Here is a 21473-nt window from a genome sequence, read left to right on the forward strand (position 1 = left end):
ATGTCAATTGTTGTCAAGGCTTACATCCTGCCTACTTTGGACCCTTCTTGAAATCAGGATATATCTGAAAACTTTATTGAGAGCATATTTGATAATTATACCCTGTACAGAATACCCTTCGCACACATTGCACATTAATGCAATATGCATTTTTGAATTGTATATGCGTGACTTTCTTTACGATGAAAAGACCAACATCCACAGTTTCTGGAATTCGAAATAAGGCCTGTTGAAATTTAGCTTTTTCGCGATTTTGGACAGCCCTAGCACTGAAACTATGCACTTTTCGCAATAGATTCATATGAACTTTTTCTTTTATTTTGATGTGAGGAATCATCTCTTACAGTGTGTCGGTATAGTTCATTAGCATCCTGTATATATATAAGAAAATTGTATTTCTTGACATTATATCTCACAAAATCACATGAAAGCAGCGAAACGTAAAACTCAGTGATAAAGTCACCGCTCATCTCACGCACAGTTGCAGACTCGACCTTACGGCATGTCAACTCGTGGCAGTTTTCTTCCACTATATTATTTATTATTTTCATTACCATCACCTATTAACTGCACTTTCCAGCCTTAATTTAATTTTTATTCTCAAAATTAAGTTTGTTTAGCTAGTTATTACGGACCTCGTATATGGAAGCAAATATATAGGGTGTTTCAAAACAACACCGACAACGTTTGGGAGGTGATTCCTGACACCAAGATAAGACGAAGAGTATAGAGGAACCTGAGTGCACAAATGCTTCCTTTCGGAGTTATAGGCTTCCGAAAACATGAGAAAATGAACTTTTTAAGGTCCATAGCTCCAAAACTATGGGACCTACTGTAGTCAGGTCAAGACTTCACTTAGAAACTAGGACGTACCTTATCCAAATATCCAAGTTTCGAAATCCTGCGATACTTACGCAATAATTTTTATAGAGGGAGTTGGTGAGTACTTTAGGATTCTGAAATATGTATTTTTGGATAGTCCACAAACTAGTTCCTTAGTGAAGTCTTGACCCGACTAGGAGCTAAGGACCTTTAAATTTCGGTTTTTCATGTTTTCGGCAGCCTATAACTCCGAAAGGAAATATTTGTACACCTAAGTTGGTCTATACTTTTTGTCTTGTCTTGGTATCAGGAATTACCTCCCAAACGTTGTCGGTGTTGTTTTGAAACACACTGTACTTAAATGTGTATATTCGTTTCCAGCTTCACTTATGTAATAGGAATCACCAGACATGGCAAAAATTAATTTAATTAATTTAAATGTACACTCCTCTTATATATATGCTAGTTACTAATGTAATGTTAGTTACTTCAAACACACTCATTACCCAGTCAGCTGATTTCGAGTTAAGTCCGACTACCACACCAATGAAGACTTGTATTATGATTCTTTTACATTTTATCTGCTTATAATGCTTGTTTAATTATTATGGTAATTATATATATTATTTTCTTATTACAGCCTTACAAAATTCCTACGTTTGTTTACAATTTTGTAAACATGATAAACTGAACTACATCCAGAGAAGAAAAATTCTTCATCCAAAAATCAACAACAGAAGTCTAAGCAAACGACTTCACGTTGACTTTTCATTTAGAGTAAGGTAAATCTCCTGGGTTTACAAACTAGAGCTTTCTCCAACAATTTTACTAGATTCCTATGTAGCAAGTTTTACATTTAGCGTGAAATATAAAAAAGGCTTTTAGTGATTGCACGTTGACAACAGCTTATATCTAGAGGTGTGCGAACACCGACTATCCTTTTCGAGATGAATCAAATTACTGCTCTCGGATCATGACTGTACATTTGTGTTCAAAAAACACTGTTACCTCTTTTTGACAAGCCTGTATCATGCAAAATGGAATTGAAACAAACAAGCGTAAATCGTTTCGGGCTAACTGAGCCTAAATATTCCAGCCTAAATATTAAAATCTTCCACGTGCGATTGCGGGAATATGGCCTTTAACGAATTTAAGAATGAGTGTCCAGGATGTTCATCTTTTCCGATAATAATATGAACTATACATGATATTGTGATTTTAATTTTTTCTCCTTTTTTTTATTTGATTTAAGTTTAGTGTTTCTTTCAGCAGCGAGACTACATGAGACGTCAGCCTACAGCTTAACCTGTGATACGAACCACATGAGCTCCTGCTGAAATCGAACCCTGGTCTCCCACCCAAAGGCGCATATGCTAACTGATTAGCCATGAGGGATATATATATATTTTAAATGACGAAGGATAAAGTCACCGTGAATATTTTAGTCAATAGGAGTAATGGTTTAGATGGAACGGAGAGCATACAAAACATTTTTTCTGTTAGTTTGGCTTGGTATTTACGCTACGAGAATTATTAGGTATACTGTTTCTCGTCCATTTTTGCCTGGGGTCAGTAAGTTTTTACCTGCAGGAAAACGGAAGAATTCAACGTCAGAAATAAAACAGCTTTTAAATAGTTTCCCAGTTATCATCATCCCAGAACTCCGATAGTCCAGTGGCAGGGTGCTCATTTTCGTAGTACAGATTCCCTTACTGAAACTTTGGTTGTTAAGTGACTTTCTCGGGGTAATCAATCTTATTCCACTTTATTACTTCACAAATTGTTTCTTTATTTATTTGCCTTATTATTGTTTCTGTTTGCTTGAAGGCTATACAAGTGGATCAAGAGTCTTCAGAAGATATTATTCTAACCGTTAGCACTCTGAATTGACAAAAATTATGTGTGGTTGTTATAGCATTATGATTTATTTTAATAACTTGTAATAGTGAGAAACCTAATATGAAATTCTACAACTCGATAATTCATTAGGTTTTAAAAATGCAGAAACTGCGTTCTTTTTATTATATACCGACTAAAAAACCAGAGAACTTAATAGCTATAATAATGCCTGATAAACATAAGCAACGGTCTAAAAGCTATGAAAATCAGCATTTTTCATTCCGACGTGACAGTATTTCTAGTTTCAAAGGGACCACGTAAATTAGCCCCTCCCTTCCCTCTCCAAAAAAAATTGTCTTTTAAAACACTGCGTCATTTAAAGAAAAGATTCGAATGGATCTGAAATATAAGGCATTAAGATTCTATTATTTAGAGCGATAAGCAGTGGCTACCGACCGTAGCCATAACTGGCAGATACTACACGCACGCCGTGAAGCATTTCATCAGAACGAGCGAAAGCAAGGCGATATATTAATAAATTAGTTCGTCTTTCTAACTCTTGATTCGCGCTGTTCACACACCTCTATATGCAGCAAAATTTAGCTATGTACTACAGCGATAAATTATTTGGCTGTACATTACAAAAGAACACAGAACAGTATTTAATGTGTGAAGGAAATATTACTAAGCAGCAGAAAGTGCACGTAAAGGCGATATATTGTACTGCATAGTTACATGCAAGCCATCAGTTTGTATCGCCAATGAACGAATGAAAAGAACAAAGAAAGGGTTGTTATTGTTACCAATCTCGATTACGAATCCTGTTGTGTAAGCCCACTATGATTACTAGCGACAGGTTGGAAGCAGCTCAATTTGTTGAACGTTTCAATGTTACCTTCATTTCGCAATCCCTCCCTATCCTGCAAAAGGTGAATTATACGTGCGTATGCACAATTGTTTGAGGAAAGTGTCATGCTGCTCATATATGAAGCAGTTACTGTTTCCTTCACATTACACTGACAAAAGTGAAGTAGAATTAACTCTACCACAATTAATGTCAATAGCTATTTCTTCCATGAATTTCCGACGAACAACTAGCAAATCGTAAGTGATAGATAAGAAAGAAAGAAAAAATGAAATGTACTTATTCATGAAGAATAAAAGTAATGAAAATAACATCAAATATGAATGGAGAATGCAGGGTAATATAGGACATGTCTGTAAGAAGTTCCAGTTGAATAAATCAGAGAATACACCATAGATGGCATTGTACAATGTAACATGAAGTAGTTGGAAAAATTAACGGAGTAATAAAGGGTTCGCGTGTGACTGTATATGCACGAAAACTTGGATTTTTCTCGCTATGTTACGTCCATGTCAAATGGAAGTTGTACGAGTAATTCCACACATTCTCCAAATCGAGAAGAATGCCCAATGAAGAAAGTTGAAGCAGACGATCAAGATATTCCAAACAACCCAGATATCCAAAATGGCTGCTATGCCATTACCTTTCCTTTCTCAAGTTTAACGTCCCACGACTATTCACCGAATCTTAGAGACACAGTGATGATGAGATGGAAAATAATGGTGGAATGACCAAAGCGAGAGAACCCCAAGGAAACACATGTACACTGAATTTGTCCATTACAAATCCCACTTAGCGGGAGTTGCGGTCGAGTATGTCATTACTCGTATAACTTCTATTTACTCTGGTCACTATAGTGACCTACCCTCTAATGACAGAAATTTGTGAAAATAGTACTGGGAGAGGCTCGATAGCTTTCTGAAGGTAAGAAGCAAACACATCAGGTTACATAGCAGTGTGATTTATTGTTTTTTCTTGAGCTGAAAGTAGTTAAAATATCTTGATAATTATATTACAATACTCACAACCTGCAACCTTTGACCTACTAGTGTTGATGTTGGCTAACCTGTGTCATGGAACTTTTCTAACTGCTCTATCTTCCATTTTTTTTATTTTTTTTTTTATTTTGTTAAAGTTAGGTTGTAAATCCAGAGTTGCAAGACGTATGGTAATCTACTGAGAATACTACTTTATTTCAGCAAATGGATCAGCAGGATTACGCATACTATTCGGCTTAATGGCACAACTTCCATTTAGACACGAGGACGTGCAAATTCACTGAACTGCACATTTACACGGTATGTAAATGCCTTCACCTAGACACAAAAAAAAATTGTGTCTGATTAAAATAAAATTATTGATTGACAACTATCTAATATGGCAAAATTCCCCCTTCTGAAAATTCAAAGTCCCATGACTGAGAACGAATTTGGACTTGAATTCCTAACCATGAAAGTTTTCAGTCTTCAACGAATAACACATAAATATAGTCTTGCCTCCTTTACAATGTCTACTTTATATTTACAAAGTCTCAATGTCTGTTTCTGTATATCTAAGCATTACATATACAGGGGGTAGACAAAACATCTAAAAACACTTCATACAGGACACGTAAGTTTGGCCCTCCACTGTACAACACGTGTTGTGGTTGCCGATCGTTTTTTGTTTTCAGTGCGTCATGTAGACCTTCCTCTTCCGTCAGCAGTAACCAGTTCACCTGTGTGTGTCGTGGTGCGGCAACATGGGCGACTTGACAAACTTCCAAAGAGGCATGATCGTTGGTGACCGTCTGGTTGGAGCTTCAGTGGTAACAGTGGCGAACATTGTGGGGGTATCGAAAGGCACTGTGTCCAATGTCACGAGGGCATACACAATTCATGGGCAAACGACGTCTGCAAAGCACAACAGTGGTCGAAAGACAACCCTGTCAGATAGGGACCGGAGGGCATTAAAACGGATTGTAGCAGTTAAAAAGAAGACCACTGCAATGAAAATTGCGTCTGAACTCAATTCCGGCCTACATAGCCCGGTCTCATCGAAAACAGTGCGACGGGAACTTCATAAAATGAAAATTCATGGCAGGATCGGTAGCGCCAAACCCCTGGTCACAGCAGTAAATGCGACTAGGCGTATCCAGTGGTGCAAGGACCACAAGGCGTGAACTCATGAGCAGTGGAAACACGTAATGTGGTCCGATGAATTGACGTTCACCTTGTTTCCAACAACCGGTCGTGTTTACGTATGGAGCACACCGTCCCAGGCCTATGATACAGACTGTCTGCAGCTCCCAACTGTAAAGCACGGGAGTAGTTCTGTTACAGTATGGGCAGTGATATCGTGGTTTTTCGCAGGTCCCATCATAGACCTGCATGGAATGACGAATGCTAAGGCGTATGAGGCCATTTTGGGGAGACCAGGTTCTACTCATGGTCCAAATACTGTTCCCTGATGGTGATGGCATCTACCAAGATGATTTGGCACCCTTTCACGCTGCAAAAACGGTAAAAGCATGGTTTGAGGAACATGACCAGGAGCTATCACACCTCCCCTGGGTCCCACAATCACCAGATCTGAACATCATTGAGCCATTGTGGTCTGAGTTCGAAAGGCGTGTTTGGTCTCATTACCCTCCACCAGCATCTCTTAAGGAACTGGAGCATGTTTTGGAGGAACAATGGTACAAAATTCCACATACCACGATTCAGGAGCTGTATACGTCCATTCCACGTCGGATCCAAGCTGTTTTGGACGCAAAAGAAGGCACCACACTAAGTATGATTTTCACACTTTTGCAAACGTTTTAGATTTTTTTTTTTTTTGTCCAACCCCTGTAGGTCATTGCTTTAGTGTGTAGCGACCTTCAGTAATCTACACATAAATTCACAGTAATCCAACACCGTTCTTCCCTCTCAAAGGCATTCAGTGAAAAACAGTGTTCTTCGATCAGAAAACGTTACCAACTTTTTCCAATAATAAATTTATCAAACTGAACATTGTTTTTCACTGAATGTATACTTTTGTTTCTATACTGGAAATCGCATTATGTTCATGTTAAACTTCTCCATCTTCTTCAGTCTGCTTTATTCTTTTAAATATAAAACGTGTTAGTACTAATTATGACTAATGAATTTTGAATCACTATATAAAGTAAGTCTTTTGTGTTCCTTGTATCATCCTATAATTACAGTTCTCGTAGATTCGAACCCTTAATATCCTGGATAAATTCGTGTTCGGTTCCTGCAGACCATAGTAATATTTTTAAGGATTCCTGGTGACGCCTTGCGTGTTTTATTCATTTCTTTTATGGTAATGAGAATCGAGTTTGGACCAATAAGGTCCAAAATTTCTGCAGTTCATCGCAATTGAATCTACTTTGGATTTTCAGCTTTTGGAGACTCCAGTTGAAATGGCGTCATATGTCAACCTCCGCTAAATGCCTAATAGACAGCATCTCGGTAGTTATGGATTCGATCCGCGAACATCCTTTAATATTTGTGTTGACCAGTGATTTCTAATACGTTTAAGCGAATTGAGTGCAAATTATATTGGTGTTAGAGGAAGGAAGAAAATATACGCAATATGGTGATTATTACGAAAGTTCTAAGCCTAACTAAAAAATGTTATAACTAGACATTTAAAACCTTTAGCACATATTGAATAGTCCTGGGATATACAAAATTCGGTGATATGACCAAATAGAGGAACTGAAGGCAAGAGTTGTTACTGAATATCTTCATAAGGAGAGTTTAACGCCCCAAGATATCCAAACCATAGTTACTACATTAGGTTATAATGCCCTTCGTACGCTGCAATGAGGAAATGAACAGCTGAGTTTAGGAGGGGAAGGACCAGCATTTAACATGACCCTCGACCAGGAAGGCCCAATGAAGAAAGCATTGGAAAAGTCCATAAGCCGAGCAAATTTAGATTCCTTCTTATTAGATACATAACAGTTTGATTGGACGTGAATTCACAATTACCAACAAAAATCACTACAAAGTTCCAAGCAGTGGAAGCGGCCCTCATTCCCACCCCCAATGGCCAAGTCAGTCCTTTAGAAAGAAAGGTGATGATACCAGATTACTATCTTCCAAAGGGTTTCGGAAACTCATTTTTGTGACTAGCAAAGATTTCCATAGAATGGGTCGAATCTAAGTTTTCGGATGTGAGGAAGTTATTTAACTAAATCTGATCATAACAAAAGGGATTTATGCTATTATTACTATTATAATAATTAAAGTAGAAGACAATAGTGTGGTTGTTGAGTGCGTGAAATTTCCTTTTGGAGGGAGAGACAACTAACGATTTTCCCTAATGATTTGCATTAAAATGTGAATCTATGATTGTTGGGTACGAAAATTAATTTAAATAGTTCTCGATGCTGAGAAAAGGAATTTAGGGGCGCTTTGCAAGAGGTTTATGGAACTCTATTGAATTCAAACTTGCGTTAATAAGCTGAAATTGGAAGTTTGTTTAGGTTCCATTTTTCATTAAGCTATTTTCGATCTTCCTGTACAAGAATTGGGGCACTTTTGTTTATGCTAAATAACGACATTGTGCACCATCTACGGTGCAGATCCACACAGCTGCAAGTGTACATAAAGAAACAGTGCATGCTATATATATCCTTTGTTTCCTAATGTGAAACTTACTCCAAGACTGACGACAATGTATTAGTTATCTGAATATGCAAAGTATACTTATTGCTATCTCCAGAAAAGAAATAAATGATTTCGATCGACGATCTGATATAATAGTTAAGCTACTAACAAACGCCTACAGATGACCACGATATCTTTGTTTGCTCCATTGATTGCTCCTTCGAAGAAAGACAAATGCAAGAACTGGTTACGTCATACGTGGTCTGACAAAAGTTTACAAGAATACAGTGAAGCTCACAGGCTCTTCTTGGTTCCCTAAGTTAACAAAATATAAGATATAAATGATGCTGATTGGTCGCTCAAAAGTTTGAGCAGACTTTTGTAAATTTTACTTTACTTTTATTAATTTATTATTACTATCATTTTGCATCAAGTACTGTAAGTTGCAGAGATGTATGCCAAGTTTGAGGTGATAAAGCGCAGAACGCAGTGTATATTCGCTGCCCTCTCACAACTGTCACTGTTGAAAAATGATACTTTTTGTGTTTGCATAAGGATGCCAACTGGAGCGTACTTTGTAAAGTTAACCTAATAAAAGTATCTGAAAGTCACTCCGAACCTTTGTGGTACAGAAGAGGACCACTGTGGTTGACTACATAAAAGAGATTGATAATAGAGTATACAGTAGTACGCTACCTTGCTAACGTCCTCGTCTTTGGTGTGACTGGACCCGCGTTCGATTCCCGGACAGGGAGGACAGTCAGTCGAAAAAGTATAAAAGCTTTTTCAGGTCAGCCATTCCAGGTAAGGTTTTTCCTGGGTTTTCCTCATTCACACTACGCGAATGCCGGGATGGTACCTAACGTAGAAGTTCCAGGTCATTTTGTTCTTTCCATATTTCTCTTCAGGTGGTGTAATCGCCGAGGGACGTCATCCCTCATATGTGACGTGCTAAATGACCATTGATGCCGAAAGCCCATAAAATATAATTTTCCTAAATTCCACAGCAGTATCCAATCAGGTATTCTTTAAGAAAAGTTCGTCAGGGAGGGAGCAAAATCAAAATATGGGGATGGGAGGTCTGCACTAAAACTATATTAAAGAACGTACCCTGGGCACAATTTCATAACTAAAAAGAAATGGAAGTCTTGCTGTGAGGGTTTTACTCCGTTTTGTTCTTTGCAAAGCCAGTCAAATGTGCTCTAATAAAAATTCTAGTTGTTCAGTTGTCAAGCGAAAGCATTTTTTTGATTTTAAAATTTAAATAAATTGACACCGTAGATCATCATTCTGACTTTTTGCGGAATGTCACCCACACTTGATGAATATATTAACCAATAAAACATTTCATAAATTACAATGGCTTTACTCAGTCATTCAAGCAAAGCGAAACTTCTCTTTACAAAATACGACGACACAACTTTGCACTCTTGCTCTGCCCTTCTCAATTTTAAGATGATGATGGAACATATATTAGAAATTTTTGAAAAACCTTTGCAAGCTTCCGCTTTGCACTTTTTCCTTGCAGAATTTATTTCTCTTGGAATCGAAGCCTTGCTGCAAGCAAGGCGCAACGTGAAAATTTACAAACTTTAATTATGAAATAGGTCCCTAGTCTTGCTTAAGGGCACAAAGCCAAAGAGAACGAAATAGATGTAGCGTCCCTTTCCAGAACTGAGACTATGGTACACGAACCTTCATTTTAGAGTGGAATTCTAACCACTGACATGCGTTCAAATTTCAATGCTCTCTCACCGAGAAGCGAAGTCAAGAATAGGTACACCACAAACACTTGATCGCCCTTAGACCAGTGGGGAAGACCAACAGAACTTACTATTACTAGTTGTTCCCCCAATCTTTTGTCTCGCTGTACACTACAGGTTAAAATCGTCCTTAATTAAAAGTTGTAACTGTTTGCATTTCACTTTTTTTAAGTTTGTCCAACAACTAAGTTGCAGTTACACAAATATTAATGCTCAAATATTAATATGGTTACAGACCTTGTTTTAATAATAAACAAGAAAGCACGTCCATGTTCAGCATCATCACTATTCATTTTCAAATAATTAAACTGAAACAATACAGTTTAAGTTGCACTTAAGTCGTTATAATGCATTATTGTAGAAATCTTATATATATATATATATATATATATATATATATATATATATATATATATATGTATATATATAATGGATTATTTATATATGTATGTTCCATCAAAACTCTGGAATGACTGGAGCAATTTTAACTAGACTTGATACCCATATTATTTGCAGTCTGGAAAAGAGTAATGTTGTGGTAAGACCTTCTGTAACACCTGGGAGGGAAGCGGGGAGAGACATATAAATGATCAAAAACAACCGAAATTAGTATTAGATCCATAGTTTTTGGGATCACTAAGTTGATTGGTGAAAATTTCGACGACCATCAAGTTCAAGTTCAGTCTCCAGTAAGGGTAAAATCTCCTAGTGCACCTAGAGAGAGTGGAAGGGCTTAATAGTATAGAGTTCCTATTTTTGGGGTAGGTGAGATGAACAGTGACATTCCCAATGACGTTTAAGTCCTAGTTTAGCCCCGGTTAGTACTCCTGTTTGGGAGGGGGAGGGGGGAGTGGTTACATGCAAAAAAAAAATCGAAGGCAATCGATATTAAATATCTAATCCGTAGTTTTCGGGGTCCTTTAGTTGATTGGTGACATTCTCTATAGCATTTAAGTCTAAGTTTAACCCCTATTAGCACCCCTATGGCGGTGGAAAGGGTTTGACATACAAAAACAATCGAAAACGACCTATATTAAGTCTAATCCATAGTTCTCGGTGTCGTTGAGTTTAATAATTACACTCCCGATAATATTAAAGTTCAAGTTCAGCCCCTATCAATATGAGGGTGAGAATAGCAGAAAAATAAAATGTCTCAAATGACTGAGATTAATGTCGAATCCACAGTTTGGTTTGTCATGCTATTAGGTAAGAATCGCGATGGCATTTAATCCCAAGTTTAGGCATGAACGAGGATGTCAGCTGGATTGGGAATATACAGAGGCAGCGCCAAACGCGTTGCGCGCACGCACACATACACACACACACACATATTATATATATATATATGGGTGTATGTGTATGAATGTACAGGCAGTGGACACTGAAACTGAAACAACTGCTAGAAAGCCATAATTTGTGTTTAATAAGATGTTGGGGCACCTTTGGCGACCAGTACAGCAGCAACAGGACTTGGTTCTGCACAGAGGAATTTTCAGTTATTCCTCTTGAGCGAAGTGACTAGTTCAGCACATGCACGCGGTGGAGGGAAACACTCGATCCTCTAACAAACCCCATACAGGGTCAATCATGATGAGATCTGGCGATTGAGCTGGCCATAGCAGATGTTCAACCTCACTGTCTTGCGCATCGAGCCACTCAGTGACAAGTTTAGCAGTGTGAATGGGGCAGCTGGAACACTGTACCACCGTCCGGGAAGAGTGTTCGAACCATAGGGTGTAAATGGTCCTTCATAATGGTCCTATAGTCCTTGGAAGTGACATGACCCTCTAGAACAATTAGGAGGCCTAGAGTCTGCCATGATATTGCACCCAAACTATCACAGATCCGACTCCATGTTTGACTCTAGATACCAAGCAGTCTGAGATGTATGAATCAGAGGGGCTTCTCCCAATGCACCCTCTCCCTGTTGTTTGGAAAATAGTGTAGTTGGACTCATCCGAGAATATGACACGTTTTGAATTTGTGCTACTGACAAAAGGTTTCGGTATCGAAATCCTGTCATAGATATTGGCCTTATGTAGGTATCGATGGACTGTTTTCGCGCACACAGGTTTTGTGAGGTGTGTGTTCACTTTCGCGGTAACTGCCGATGCGGTAGTTTTCCCTTTTCGTGCAACAATCCAAGTCAATGTCCTGGCATCCCTTTCAGACAACTTCAATTTTCCCTTGCAGTTGTTCCTGGATATAGTGCGTCCTGTTCATATGCACACACCACCCTGGGTATTGCAGCTCGTGAGACGTCACTAAGAGTTGCAGTTTTGTACACAAATGCATTTGCTCTACCTGCCTCTATAATGTGACTGAAGATGCAGCATCTTGGAGACCAAGTTGATTTCAGATGGCCATTTCTAAGATAGTGACTATTTTGAAGTCGGTTATGTTCCCGCTTTACACACAGGATTTGACGTTCAATGATGAACCTCTTCTACTGGAGTGACTACCAAGGACCCACATACGTGACTCATTGCCCAAGAGTACGATATAAACTACCAGATGGCTCTAGTGAGCCCCGCGAACATCCTATGCTATTTGTGCACGTCTTCCAGTTTTAATGTCCACTACCTGTATACTTTAGCATAACCCCGAATAGCTGGAGGAATTTTAATCAAACATGGCAGACAAATAGCGTTCAACCTGGAAAAAATACTGTGGGAATGAGAGATCCTACCGGATGGGAGTTGGAAGAAGTGACATGTAAAAATAATGAAAAACGACTGACAGTGTGCAATTAATAGTTTTGGAGGTCGCTGAAATGAACAGTGACGCTTGTAATGTTTAACTCCAAGTTCATCTCCATCGGCAGAGGGGTGTAGGTGAAAACTAAAATGTCAAAAATGACTTAGATTTGTTACGAATTTATAGTTTTTGGGGCGAGAAAACGTTTGACCAGTTTGAAATGACTTTTGTAAGATACGTAATACCTACTTAAAGTTGGGATTTTTATTCATATGAATTTGATTAAAGGCGTATACTGTGAGGGTAGGTTACTTCATTATTTATGCCAAAATTAGAGTATCTTCTGTATTTTTAGCATTACACTTTTATAGAAATTAGTGTTACTCACAGACTGAGACGTTTCCCTTTTAATAGTAAAGATTAATTACACTAAAGAAGTTTGCCTAAAAAAAGTGAATTCAGCTAATGGAAAAAATAATTTTGGAAAGAGCTATCTCCAACTTCAGATAAAAAAAAGTCGTTTACGTATGACTTACATCTACAGGATGGTCCAAACGTGTGGAAACACCCTAATAAGTGGTAAATGCTCTAAAATATAACCAAAGTAAGAAATAGGTGGGGAAAGATTGGGGAAAATGTTTGAAGAAACATCACAGTGACGCCCGTCATCTTGAATTTCACGCAATTATCTTAAATGGAAACCATAGTATGATGTCATTTTAATAGAAAATTTTCCTAGAAACTGAAGACACTACTATTTTTTTTGCTCTAGCGTAGACCATTACGAAGTTATGACTGTTTCTTTATTTGTATCGTCGCAGGTCGCCATACTAGCAGAGGATGACCTTGACGCAGGCAGAGTGCATAGTTCGTCCTTCTTGTTCATATGCGCACATCACCCAGAATACTGTAGTAAGTTCAACTAAAAAGTCAAGTGCTTGCTAAATTTATGGTACAATTTACACCTTTTTTTGAATCAAAAGTGTTCCGAACTCAATGAAGCAGTTAGTTTCAATTCAGAGTTAATCTAATCTATATACACTTTCATTAAATAAATAAATAAATAAATAAATAAAAAAGGTCAATATGGCTAGATGAGAGCGCTAATTTTATTACGGTTTATCAGATGAAAAATGTAACTGAACTTTCAAGAAAACAACACCGATTGTACGAATAAAATTTTTGTTATCACATCATACGTTATTATATAACAAAGAATTCAACCTGGTATTATCACCTGAAAAGTACATTGTTAATCAAATTGTACCTAATTTATTAAGTGAAAAACACACAACTTCGGATTTTTAATTTCAAAGGGTAAGGAAGTTATTCAACATCACTACAAATCAGTACTCGTCAGTAAAGACTAATAATTACGAAATTAATATAGGTTTATCTTTTTTCTGTTTTAGTAGTTAAATTTGTTATTCGTATGTTAACAACTTTTGTTACACAACTTACAATGTCTTTTGCATGAATACTGTAGAAACTTCAAACTATCGGTTGAAAAACAGAATTATTCAGTCTCACTAGTTGATGTGAGCTGCCAATATAAAGATGACGTCACAAAATTCACTGACTTTGCTGAGATCGTAACATTTCACGTTTATATGTTGTAATAAACCAGAACTGCTATGAAGGCAAAAACAAGTGGAACAATAAAGCGAAGAGGCACCTGAAAAAGTGATAGGTAGATAACAAGTGCAACATTAAATAAAGAATAATAGTACACAGTCAACTAAAGAGCACACTAGCAATACTTCAAGCAAGACAAGAAAAGAATATACTTAAGCAAAGAAAAACTACTAAAACACTAATATATGCAATATAAAGAACTACTGTAACTCAATTACTTAAGATATCACAAACAACACTAACAGAGAAAAATAAGAAGTACTACATATGCAGCATATCAACATCAAGTTTGTTCCACTTTAAAGTCTTTCTAACGCATACTTTTACTCATAAACTACGTAAGATGATCGCAAAAAGTTTTCCTTCGAGGAAATAGCTTTAAGGTTCTGAAGCCAGTAAAGAAATCTTCATATATTTCCCTTCAGACATAATTTTTAAAATTACGAAATAAAACTGTTTTGATTTAATCTAGCTGCAACTAATATAGAAAATAACAAGCGGCTAGAGTTCAAAGCAAAGCATGCCACAACTAACGAACACAGTTAACTCTACTATTAATCTTCTTTTGGTATCTTTATTTTTTCCCCCGTAAAGTTAAATTACGAAAGACCTATAATGGTTGCAATGTTGCTTACCTTAATATTGAGCCCTCGCAACTAATCCAGTGTCTCGCGCGCGACCTTTGGTGCACGAAGTCTCGGATTTGATTCCACCTTAAACTGTATGTACATGTTTCATATAGCCTCAGTGCTGAAAAGGACGCTAAGCCTCAACAACCCATCAATTTAATCTTGCTATACGTATTGAGTGAATATAAAATGTCACGTAGGGTATCTTATTTCCTACATACTGTAACACGAAATAAGAACCTAAGCAACAATTATAAATGAACAAAACGCTGAAAAATTGAAACACGAAAACTTAAATCGTATTTTTGTTATTAGAAATTACGGTCAATTCGTTATCTTCTCACTACTATATTGAAGATACGTATTTACCTGAAACTAAAGTGAAAATTTAAGAACTCAGTATTACTTCACATTGTGAAATCCAAGTAAATGCGCACATTCATAGTTACGACGGCATACCACAATAGGAATAAAACAAATACGAATCTATTTTTGAATTCTGTTACTTGACTTTTTTTTTTTTTTTTTTTTTTTTTTTTTTTTTTTGCCTGTTAGTCATCCGCTCTCTTTCACACACTACCAATGGAACAAGCACTGGGATTGCCGATTACATTAAATTATTTCATTTTTATTTATTTATTTTTTGCTTTGAATACTCTCTCACAGTATCATTTCACGTTGATTTCATCCTAATTATTTTTAAAATATATTTTTAATTTACGTTTTAAAGAAGTGAAATATTACTTTGGTGTGGGAATCTTTGGTTCGATTCCCGGATATATTCCGACCTTGCTTTATAAAAACTTTAGATTTCACACAGCCTAAGTTATAGAAAGGCTCATCGAGAGGGAGGAGTATCAGATTTTTCCAAGTATCTCATTAAATGATAATAATAATAATAAAATCTCCTTTGCTACATATACAAAAGGGAACAGGGCCATAGAGAGGAGAGAATACTTCTACGTTCTTATCTAACTTAATTATTCAAAGAATTTACCGGAGAAGCGGAAAGAAAGAAAAAAATAAAATTTTACTTAGCTCATGCAGTAATATCATCTTTCTGCATGCAAGAAGATAACTGAAAATACATGCTTACTAATACTAGCGTGTCAGATAGCTTGACAAGAGCATGTTGTGATCAGATCTCACATTTTCTGTTGAATGGGAAAGGAAGTAAGAAATTACTTGTACACTGGTCTTACACTACTCAAAGATTTTCCAGAATTATTAAAATAGTTTGGTATTTCTGTGGTTAATCGATCACTTGAACGAGTATCTTGGAACAAACTGCATAACACAACAGACAGGATTTCTCATTGTTTTCTCTTAAATCTATCATTTTTCAAAGTCCTGCACTTATATCCTAGAGGATAAAAGCTATCATCGTGTCATATTGACGACGATGTGTAATATGGAGATACCTCATTACAGCCGTCGTGCACTGCATAACATGGTATTTTGAATTGAGAACATGCTTGTTCAAATTGTTGTACAATTTTCACCGGTTTTTAGATCTGGGGAAAAGAGTGGTCAAGTACATGGAAGTCTAACATAAAATTTCGTTTAAAATATTACATTGAGAATATATTTTTAAAAAATTATTTACTGCAGTAGTCAACTGAAATATGGCCGAAGTTGCAGCAACCACTTACAGTACAATAGCATAAGACCTTTAAAGTATATTTCAGATTGGCTGCAAATGAAAGACTACATTTATATCATGTTCGTATTCAATCATGTGACTTATATAGACAAACGATTGTTTTCGAGTTTAACATCTCTTTCCAGCACTGAGGCCAGAGAAGACGGACCCTACTGCTGCTGAAAACAGAGTCTGAATCATAACGGTTTGTACGCCCGACGAGGATTGAACCCTGGACCACGCGCATTAGAAACTTGACCATAAAGGGGCACTTTATAAAGAGGGCTAAGAGCTCGGGTAGTCATGTTACAGCCCAATCAACTCGCTACAAGATGATCATTACAGCGTGGATATTGTTGCACAATGCAGTGAGTTCGCAAAGCGATCAGGACGAAATGTGAAAGACAATCTGGTTCGAGAGTTGTGGTTAATGACTGTACCGGTTTATACGACTCGAATTAAACTATTCCTTTGTTAAACAAATTCCGTTAGGAGTAGAACAGACCTTCAATTATGTGACAATTATCTGTCCGTTACACTTAGAAAGAACATTTGACGGGTCAACTTGCTTCGTTCGCACACTGAGGTGTACAACAGTGTTACGGATTGGTTTCTCTCATAGCCTCAAGATCTTGAATGAAAGCGAACATCAGGCTTTGAACCAGAGAGATCTGTGAGTCCAGTCTTACGAATGAAACGTCTGTATTGACCCAACACGTTCACAAATTTTTCATTTAAAAATACCAAATATTTAATACTACAAACATAACGTAAACTAAATGTATATCGGTGGTTGATCGATACCTTCGTATTTTACATGTAACACAGCTTATTAAATATTCAAATCTAATCTAATATAAATAAATAAAGAGTTTGTTTGTGTGTTTGTCTTTCTGTGTGCGGCCTGGGGACCAGGCAAGTGGACCGAGAGTTACCAAATTTTGGTCAGGGGTACCTTGGCTCAGGCCCCAGATCAAGTCGAAGTCCTTTTTTCAAATTTCGAACCAGGGGGGTCTCAGGGGTCGTTTACCGGAACCGGCTTGGAAACCAGACAAATTGACCGAGAGTTACCAAATTTTAGTCACGAATACCTTGGTCCAAGCTCCAGACCAGAGTTAAACGTTTTTGTCAAAATTCAAACCAGGGTGAAAATGAAATGAAATCGTTGAGTTTTACGTCCCACGGTTATGCCGGTTAGGCTAAAAGAGACAGTGATTATGAGAAATGAATGAAGTGGTGGAATGAAGAAAGTGGGAGGAAACGGGAGAACCCCGAGAAAACCCACGCACACTCGAACCAGAGGGGTCTCAAGGCGGCGTTTATCGGGACATGTAAAAGTAGTAGAAAATGACCGATATTAGTGTCGAATTCATAGTTTTCGCGGTCGCTGAGATCAATGGTGAAACTCCGATCGCATTAACTTCCAAATTCACCCTATTCGGCTGCGGGCCGGGGGTCACTGGGGGGAAACCGAGACATGTTAAATTAATCCAAAATGACTAATATTAGTGTCAAATCCATAGTTTTCGCGGTCGTTGAGATCAATGGTGACACTTCCATTAGCGATGGCTTGCAAATTCAGCTACCATTGGCTGCGGGCCGCGGTCAGCGGGGGGGGGGGATACTGAGATATTTAAAAATAGCCCAAAATGACCGATATTAGTGTAAAATCCATAGTTTTCGCGGTCGCTGAAATGAATGGTGATACTCCCACAGGCGTTGACTTCCAAATGCAGCCCCCATGCGAAGAATGGGTATATTCAGCTAGTAAATAAATAAATAAGAACTGTAACTGATTATTTCACTGACTAAAAATATTCCTTCAAATAAACGTATATTCTTTTAGTTCGATTTTGTCTGCAACTGTTTCGAAACTGTTAACAGGAATCGCCTGTGAGACCTATTTCAATTACTTTGCAATTTTAGGAAAACCTGGTACATTAGGAATATTAAATCACCACGATTCATATAGACTTTAGAACTGACACTAGTGAAGAAACGAAAGAACAAGCGGACGATGGAAGGAATACGACGAATTTTGATCGATATCAATAATTTGTCTTTCCACCAAACGTTCAAAATATTCTTAAAACAAACGAAAGAATCAATATTCTCCGGATCCATTAAATCCACAGGATTGAGGGAAGTTCAAATTTTGTGATCATTGCACAATTGGGTTACAAAAATCAGTTCTTTCCACCCATTTCTCAGATGTTCCAGCCATATAGAGAATTATAGTATTTAAAAAAAGCTCATCAAAATTTTATGTTTCTGTATCGCATAACTGCTTTTTGGTACTGGAATTTTATAAGATCTATTGGGAGTAGTATTTTCTGTACATAACTAGGTACTTCAAATTAATTCCTCCACTCAATTTTCAATTTTCACCTTCAAGTATTATTTAAACTTGACATTTATTACTGTATGACGTGTTCGTCACTAAGCAACCTTTTGAAGTCCATCAACAACATCCTTAGGTTGAATACCTATGGTTACCTACAAAGATATTAATCATATATTCAAGATACAAAATATACCCGAAGTGATCTGGAGTACAAATTTCATCCTCTGCAACTGTTAGCGAACACGTATTGGATTCAGAGTTTTCTAAAATAAGCCTCAAATCTGTTGGGGGTGAACCTCGTAAGCAGTCCACGTCTGGTTGTGAAACTTTAAAACGTTGTTCGATTACAAATCAAAATCTGAAAGGGATTACTTCATAATAAATTTACGGAAGTTTTGTAAGTTTACACTTACATCATGATATAGCAAATATTCTTGCTGAATGTTCGAGCTCTACCGATTAAGGTACTACGAATAGTTCATACAGGGCTATTCACAAGAAACGTGAGATATTGCAAATGGAGAAATTATCTTATTACACGATACCTGAGATTAAGAAAATCGCAGTCATTGTTTTTCATGTTAGTGGAACTGAAAAGGAACGATTTTGAATCCATCTACTCAAATTGCATTGCAAACGAAAGTAAAGTTCGACTTGGTCTAACTAGCGGTCAAGGTTTTTAGGTAAGATGAATATAAATAATAATTAATTCCGAATTAGGCTAGGGGGCCGCGGTGGCTCAGTGGTAGAGCGTTTACCTCTGGTGTTTGGGGTCCCAGGTTCGATCTCAGTCTAAGCCAAGTGAACTTTGTGGTGGATAAACACCGTGTGCGCGGGTTTCCTCGGGATTCTCCCGTTTCCTCTCACTTTCTTCATTCCATCATTTCATTCATTACTCATCATTACCGTCTCCTTTAACCTAACCGGCATAACAGTGGGACGTAAAACTCAAAGATTTCATTTCATTTTTTCCGAATGAAGGTGGTATGGCATATTCAGTACAACGAATCCACAAACCGATCCAAAAGTTAATACTTCGAATAGTCATTTGCCTACGAAACTTTTTTTTAACACATTAAGATTTTAATATTTACTAGACAAATTCAAAATGTATTTAATCAATACAATCAATAGATTGCGCTAGTTTTTGGTTCAATATTCAAGACAAAAACATACTAAAATTTTAATCTTAGACAGCAAACCACAATTCATTCTTTCTTCTTCCTTTTTCCTTCTTTTTAAATACGTTATTATCTACAAGGATTCGCAGTATATGGACATAAACCAGTTTATTTAATATTTCGAAGAAAGGCGATCACTACATTATAATGGTCTCAGCAACATGAAGTTCAAGAACTTTTCAGCTCTACATTTTTTTTTTTTTTTTAACAATTTACATACTTTCTTTATCTATACAATTTTGATACTGTAAACAGTATTCATATAAGAATGTGTAACACTAACTGGACTGTTACATTTCAAAAATATATTAATGAAACGTGCTAAGCATCACAAACGAACACTTTTCTCGAATAATTTGAACTGCATTACAAGCTTGAATGATACGTGTCCTTTAGATAATTGTAAAACTACGATTGTAAAGAATAAGGTTGTAACATTTCAAACCATAACTGGAAATATATATTAATAATATAGTACTGAAATATACATACTGCGTATGCCTGGTCTTTCAAAGTTCTGAAATCCTCCTTTAACGACTCGAACTCTCGAGCAATAACCTTCTTTTCGTCATGGCAAGCTGCGTACTTCAATTTTATAGTTACTAATTCCTCCTCCAGTTCGCCCAACTGTAAACACAACACACCCAAATGAGTTAGTTCTACAAGATTTTAAATTTGAAAAGCAAGTTGTATTGTTCAAGTAAAACATCTAAAATTGTTTGACAACCTTCTACCACAATTTTTACTAGAACCATACAAAATCGTATTTCTCTGTATTACAAGTAAGCTCCTCTGTTTTATCCCTATCAATAAGATATCAAGTGCCAATAAGATAATTTATAAACAAAGAGATTCGCTGTATTTCAATAGCAGAATTATTTTATTCATTTATTTATACACATTTCTGGCTATTAGCGGCATCTACGGCCTTAAGACTGTCATGTATAACAAATGACGTCCCTCGGCGAGCACACTATCCGGGTAAGGAAGGTAACACCCTGGATGTTGTATGTTAGGTACCATCCCGGCATTTTCCTGGTGTGAATAAAAAAAAAAAAAAAAAAAAAAAAGGAAAAGCTCACTCAGGATGGCTGGCCTGAAAAAGCTGCTATATCTTTTCGACCGAGTGTCCCCATTGGGAGTCGGATCCGGAACCGCTCACACTAGAATTACTTGAGAAAACAATATAATTATCATTACCATTATAAGTAAATTGGAACTATAATCATGTATAATAGGAAGAATTTTTTGAAAGAAATTTGACTAGGGCATCTCTCTCACATATGAATATACAGAGTGTCCGTAAAGTTACTGTGCACTATGAACGCATGATTCTATGTAAGTAGCCTAAGACCTGTAAGCCAAGTTGAATTTGTTCATATCCTAAGAAAGATCTTCGCTACAATAACATGCAGAAATGTAAGCAAACATAATTGTACGTCCGAAAAGATCCCT

The 21473-nt window shown here is 36.9% G+C and overlaps 1 protein-coding gene across 7 annotated transcripts in view; it reads right to left on the reverse strand.

The window, feature by feature from the left end:
- The window catches only part of LOC145688174 (uncharacterized), a 296608-nt gene that overhangs the window by 12601 nt on the left and 262534 nt on the right, over positions 1–21473 (reverse strand). For 6 of the 7 annotated variants that reach the window (XM_081762022.1, XM_081762021.1, XM_081762023.1 and 3 more), the window contains exon 18: positions 20511–20645. In XM_081762022.1, coding sequence (XP_081618148.1) covers positions 20511–20645 — 135 coding nt within the window. Of the gene's footprint in view, positions 1–14048; positions 14263–20510; positions 20646–21473 lie in introns of all 7 variants that reach the window. The other variant, XM_081762025.1, reaches the window with a different exon arrangement.

The sequence above is a fragment of the Thermobia domestica genome, chromosome 6 (genome assembly GCF_964235325.1).
Source record: "Thermobia domestica chromosome 6, izTheDome1.hap1.1, whole genome shotgun sequence".
Taxonomy (NCBI): Eukaryota; Metazoa; Arthropoda; class Insecta; order Zygentoma; family Lepismatidae; genus Thermobia; species Thermobia domestica.